At 49.4% G+C, this 5,608-nt stretch overlaps 1 protein-coding gene across 1 annotated transcript; it reads right to left on the reverse strand.

Moving 5' to 3' along the window:
- Positions 1–282: 282 nt before the first annotated feature.
- HEY1 (hes related family bHLH transcription factor with YRPW motif 1) lies at positions 283–4,921 on the reverse strand. The gene is made up of 5 exons (XM_033080698.1): positions 4,597–4,921; positions 4,422–4,497; positions 4,266–4,349; positions 4,071–4,152; positions 283–3,260 (listed from the first exon to the last, which is right to left on the reverse strand). The coding sequence occupies exons 1-5, from the start codon at positions 4,812–4,814 to the stop codon at positions 2,677–2,679; spliced, it is 1,044 nt and encodes a 347-aa protein (XP_032936589.1). The 5' UTR covers positions 4,815–4,921; the 3' UTR covers positions 283–2,676.
- Positions 4,922–5,608: the final 687 nt, after the last annotated feature.

Here is a 5,608-nt window from a genome sequence, read left to right on the forward strand (position 1 = left end):
AATCAGTAGATCTTGGAATCCTTAAACATTAATACAGAATTACTGCAAAAGTTGAATTAGTAGTTTTCATTAATACCTTTGTCATTGGTAAGAGAAAGAGAAGACAGTGGATATAGAGACAAACACCAGCAGCGAAACTTTTATTGCACTCTGCTTCTGAAGTCCATTCAAGGGTAGGACAGTGGGACAAAAATAATTATAGGGGTCTTTCTACACAAAAGAGCCAGCTATTTAGAGGGAGGCAAAGTCATTTGAATGTCAATGAAATAACCATTAAAAGGCTGAGAAGCATTGCCATTTATTAAAAGATCTAAAGAATAGTTGCATGCACTATAGCAATCTTCTAGGTAGGAGTTGTTAATTTGCTATAAAAACCTGTTAGGGACAGGGCAGAGCATAATTAAACAGGAGACAATACACACTGTGAAAGGAAACTGGATTTGGAATTTTACAGCCTCTTATTTCAGGTTTCTACATGAAATACTATGCTCTATAATCTCTCCTTAATAACACCTATGTATTTCTTGCTCCCAGAGTGTTTTGCATTTCATTTCTAGCAGTGGTCTCCTTCAGCCTCAGAAGGAAGGTAAAACAAGGTTATGCACTTGAATGCTCTCCCACTCTTTCCAGCCTCACAGCAATCCTTCTTCCAAGAAAGTCTCTCATCAATGCCACTCCTTAATTGGCCTGAGAGCCCCTCTTTAAACAAAGCTCTCGTCTCCCACAGGGCCGAGTTCTTTCTGCTATTCTGGCAGAGCTAAATCCAGACAAGGATGTGCCATTTACCAAAACAAGTGTACTATAAATTCAAATGTGCAGGAAAGAAGTAAAGTACTTCCAGAAGTTCTGCAGGTAGGACAGACTGCATCAGGAGAAAATCTATCTGCCTGTAATCCTGTCAGGTTTTTACTTCAAGCAAAGGTGTTAATACACTGGTGGTACCACTCAGTAACAAATACAGGTTCAATCAGAGAGCTGGGGTAGATTCTGCATTAATGGACTGAATGTGATCTGAACCTCACTGTGATGTACAAAACTTCATTCCAGAGCTATAGGACAGATAACAACTTCATGAGTTAGACAGAAAAGGACTTCATATTTGTAAAGATGACCACTTTTTAAGGTTAATACAAATCCCTAAGAATATTCAAGCACGGTGCAGCTTTAACCTCTTCTTTAGCAGAAATCCTGGTATCTTCACTATCTGCCCACACACTGCCAGGCACATAAAAGTGATGTGCAAAAGAAATCCTACATTTTTCTTCCCTTGACTGTTACTCCAAGGCACTGTGGTTCTTCATGCACTTAGCTAGCATAGCTACATACGCCGTAATATCTGAGAAAAGAGTAACTACAAATGCCCACAGCAGGACTAAGCAGCAATTGTTTGACATCTCCTGTGACACCCACAGGCATAGAATTCTTCACTGATATATATCAGACAAGCATGTCATTTAAAATACTTTGTTCTTTCTCCTTTATTTAGCCACAACACAGATACAAGAGCAGGCAAACCCCTTCCAGTGGAACTCACTCAATAAACCTGTTCAGATTCAGATTCTAATGAAATCAAGCAAAATATATGTACATGCACACACTCTCAGGCACACAAGAACACAGCAGAACCCTTACAAAATGGGGAGTGGTACTCAACTGCATCTAAAATGTAATAGAAACATCACCTGGTTAGGATGCATCTGTTAAGCATCAAGGCTGTGCACTGAACAGGTTCCCACTGTACCATTCCATCGGCTATTTAAATACCAACATCAACTACTTCAGCTGAAAATTTTAAGCTGACAGAGAAGAGTCTGACCTCAGATACCTAAGAATTCCACTGTGACTCAAAGCAGGATCTGGCCCTATAAAATGAAGATGCATGTGACCAGCTCTGGCTGGAAGATTACTGCAGGTGACAACTTTAATTCCCATAACTTCCCCAGCAACTAATCCCATCACCAATACAGCCTGTCATTTGACTTTTGCACTCTCCCCACTCATACTGCTCCTTTTGGTGGAAGAAATAGTGTAGTGGTTCTAAGAAGTGAGTAAATATCAACTAGGAACTAGAATAAGGTTGCCAAATATACCAAATGGCTTCAGAAGAAAGAGGAAGCGGGCTCTTAGATAAAGCTGGTCAAGCAGGTCCATCTGATTTGTCAACGCTTTGCTCAGAAATATAAGACTCAAATATAGTTTACAAAAGGAGTAATTCTTTATAGAACATCTCAGTGTCAAAATGCTAACAAAAACAGCGCTTGTAAATGCTGAGAAGAATGGTCTTGGAAAAATTAATAACAAAAACTAGGCCATCACTAACAATAGGTGGTATCTCTTCTTAAAAAGCCAGTCTGATGTACTCAGGAAAAATGAAACATTTGAAACAAACTGTTTACAAAAGTGACTTAAACTCTCAGCAGAGATCTAAACAAGTGTTAACAAACCACTATGGTAATTTTATTTTTGGACAACTTCAGCAACTATTAAGGGAAAAAAAAAATTGTTAATACAAAAATGTAGAAAACAAAAAAGAAAAATCCAATGAGACAGTTTTTAGACAAACTCAGTTAAGGTGAAGCTGTACCTTTGTCCCATTTACTAAGAACTTCAAAAGGGTGGCATAACCCAGCTCAGCCAGGTTTCTAGGCTTTCCCACCCTTGCTAAAAAGTCAGTTCTTAGAAGGCGCCAATCTCAGTCCCCCAGGGTCTGTAGGGTTTGCTGAGCGCTGCTGACTGCGTTGGTGTCGATGGGCTCAGCACGTTGGGGGACAGCAGATGAAAGGAGCCAAACGAGAAGGGGAAGGCAGACAAAGATGCCATGGAGGAGAGGAGAGGAGGAGACAGTTTGGTAGTAGACGTGACCACAGGGAGCACTGGTCCGACGCTGCCATTTGGGGGCACTCTGAGTGAGGAAGTGTCAGCGTGTGGGGCAGCAATTCTGCTCTGGTGATGTGGTTCTGTGGAAGAGGCTGTAGTACTGGTATTACCATGCCCATTTTGAGCCAGCAGCAACGGGTGAGGTATGTGAGGGTGATGTCCAAAGGCACTGCCCCAAGGAATGTGTCCAATGCCAGTGTGTGCACTGCTCGCTGCTTCCCGTTGAGAGGCGTAATTGTTGAGATGAGACACGAGTCGAACTCGCAGAGGGTCAGAGGCATCCAGACCCTCTATGATACTCAGGTATCGAGCAACTTCAGCCAGGCACTCTCGAAATCCTAGACTCCGATAGTCCATAGCCAAAGCATGAGCATCAAAATAACCTAAGAGGAAAAAAAAAACAGAGAATGAAGTCCTAAGATGTTGTTTTCTAGTCATTGTCTACAAGTAGCCTCCCCACTCCACCCTCCCCTATAAGCATATTTCACTTGGATGTGGTTAGTATTCCCAACCATAGACTAGCTGCCAAGCTCCTTTTTTTTTTTCTTCCTTTTTTGTTTAACAAGCTTTTCTTTTATATCTGTGCTGTGATGCTGCAAGTCCCAAGACCAGTCACAGACTGACATTTTTAAACTGGAATTGCTCGCTGACACTAGAGGAAAGCATTTTTGTTCTTTCCATTAGTCTCCCTTGTGCAAGTAAAACCACAGCACACTGAAATTCATTAGAAACACAAGTCCTAACTTATCAGAGGAGACGTAAGCAGGCAAAGCACTTTTTTCTTAAAAGTGCCTTTTAGCATTTTTGCTAAATCTTTTCACCACTTATTTCACCCTGTATTTTTTCCGAGTTCTGTTCTGAACTTTCAGAAAATTAGAGAAACAAGCATTAGACATCAATAATAACTGTTTTCCAAGCTGCCAAAAGCTGATTCACTTCACAGCTGACACACTGCTAGAGAGACCTGCAGTCACTCTCCTCCAGCACAACTCTCCCCTCAGAGCTAGCACTGCAAAACCTTTCAGTGCTAGTGATGGCACAAATCTTGCAAAGTAGAGAAAGTCCCTAATTCCTGATGAAACCTAAGAGAGCTGCCATTCACGTTCTGCAAGCATTGCCAACGCTCGGGAATGCGCTGCTCTCATACCAGCCTCCCTGCAGGGCTGCTAACTCCGTCACGCACAAAACTTTACCTTTCCCTCCTGCTGTATGCAGCATTTTCAGGTGATCGACAGTCATCTGCAGAATCTCTGCTTTTTCCAGCTTGGCCGACCCCTGTGAGAGAAGGGAAGGCACGAAACGTTTTAGGCAGAACAGAGATGTTAGCGAGGGGTGACGCTCCCTCCCGGGAAGGGATGGGGAGCACCTGGGGGGTCTCCGGGCGATACCTGCTTCTCAAAGGCGCTGGGCACCAGCCTCCTCAGCTCGGACAGGCTGTTGTTGATGCGGTCGCGGCGGCGCTTCTCGATGATCTAGGGCAGAGAGCGGGGTCAGCGGAGCCGTGCCGGGCTGCGGGGAGCCGCGGCCGGCCGGCGGGCACTCACCCCTCGGCGCCTCTTCCTGGCCAGGATCTGCGAGGTGGTGGAGGGAGACATGGAGCCCGCGGCCGAGCTGAGGTTCCTGCGGGGAGCAGCGGGACACCGGTCACCGCGGGGGCTCGGGGGCGCCCCGCGGCGCGGAGGGCAGGGAGGGGGCGCGGCGCAGCCCGCCTGAGCTCACCCATTCTCGTCCGCGCTCTCCTTCTCCACCTCGACGGCCTCGTCCAGCTCCTCGCTGTCCGACGAGCTGTACTCGGGGTGCGGCCGCTTCATGGCACCGGCGGCGGGCCCGGGGCCGGCGGGGCGCGGGCGGCCGTCGGGGAGGCGGCGGGCGGCGGGGCGCGGCAGGAGCGCGCCCAGAGCGCGTCCCGCGCCTCGCCCGGCGCCCGTCTCTCCCATGGAGTTCCCACGCCTGGCGGGCGGGCAGGAGGCAGCGGGCAGCGGCAGGGAGGGACGGAGGGAGGCAGGGAACGATGGACGGAGGCAGGGATGGATGGAAGGATGGAGGATGGAGGCAGGGAGGGACGGAGGGATGCGGAGGCGGCGGGCACGGACGCAGCCGGGCAGAGCACGCCCGCCGCCGCCCGCCGCCCAGCACCGCCACGCGCGGCCCCCGCCCGCCCCCATTGGCCAGCGCCGCCGCCGCCCCAGCCAATCACCGCCAGCCGCTGCCGCGGCCACGCCCCCGCCGCGGGGGAGGTGCGGCCGTGGGAACGCGGCACGGGGCACGGCGGGGGGGACGGACGGACGGACGGACGGATGGATGGATGGATGGATGGATGGATGGATGGATGGATGGATGGATGGACGGACGGACGGATGGACGGACGGACGGACGGACGGACGGACGGACGGACGGACGGACGGACGGACGGACGGATGGATGGATGGATGGATGGATGGATGGATGGATGGATGGATGGACGGATGGATGGATGGATGGATGGACGGATGGACGGATGGATGGTGTTGGGCAGAGGTGGGAATGGGGCACATCCCCAGGCACTGTGGGTGCTGTGGGTGCTGTGTGGATGGACAGGGCAGGGCAGCACCCTCGGGGCACCCACCAGCCCTGGCAGCCTGAGCCCAGCAGAATCGTGGCACTCTGCAGAGGCTGATGAAGCTTCTGAGGGCTTCCCTAAGGCAATGAGGGCCTGGGAGAGACTGAGCGAAGAAAATCAGAGAATAAATCA

The sequence above is a fragment of the Catharus ustulatus genome, chromosome 1 (assembly GCF_009819885.2).
Source record: "Catharus ustulatus isolate bCatUst1 chromosome 1, bCatUst1.pri.v2, whole genome shotgun sequence".
NCBI classification, from domain to species: Eukaryota; Metazoa; Chordata; class Aves; order Passeriformes; family Turdidae; genus Catharus; species Catharus ustulatus.

Excerpts from the sequence above, each read along its gene's own strand:
- HEY1 (XM_033080698.1), bottom strand. The coding sequence starts at position 4,814 with ATGGGAGAGACGGGCGCCGGGCGAGGCGCGGGACGCGCTCTGGGCGCG. Across the intron at positions 4,498-4,596 it reads GAGAGCGCGGACGAGAATGG|GAACCTCAGCTCGGCCGCGG; the intron begins GTGAGCTCAGGC and ends TGCTCCCCGCAG. Across the intron at positions 4,153-4,265 it reads CCAGCGCCTTTGAGAAGCAG|GGGTCGGCCAAGCTGGAAAA; the intron begins GTATCGCCCGGA and ends CTTCTCTCACAG.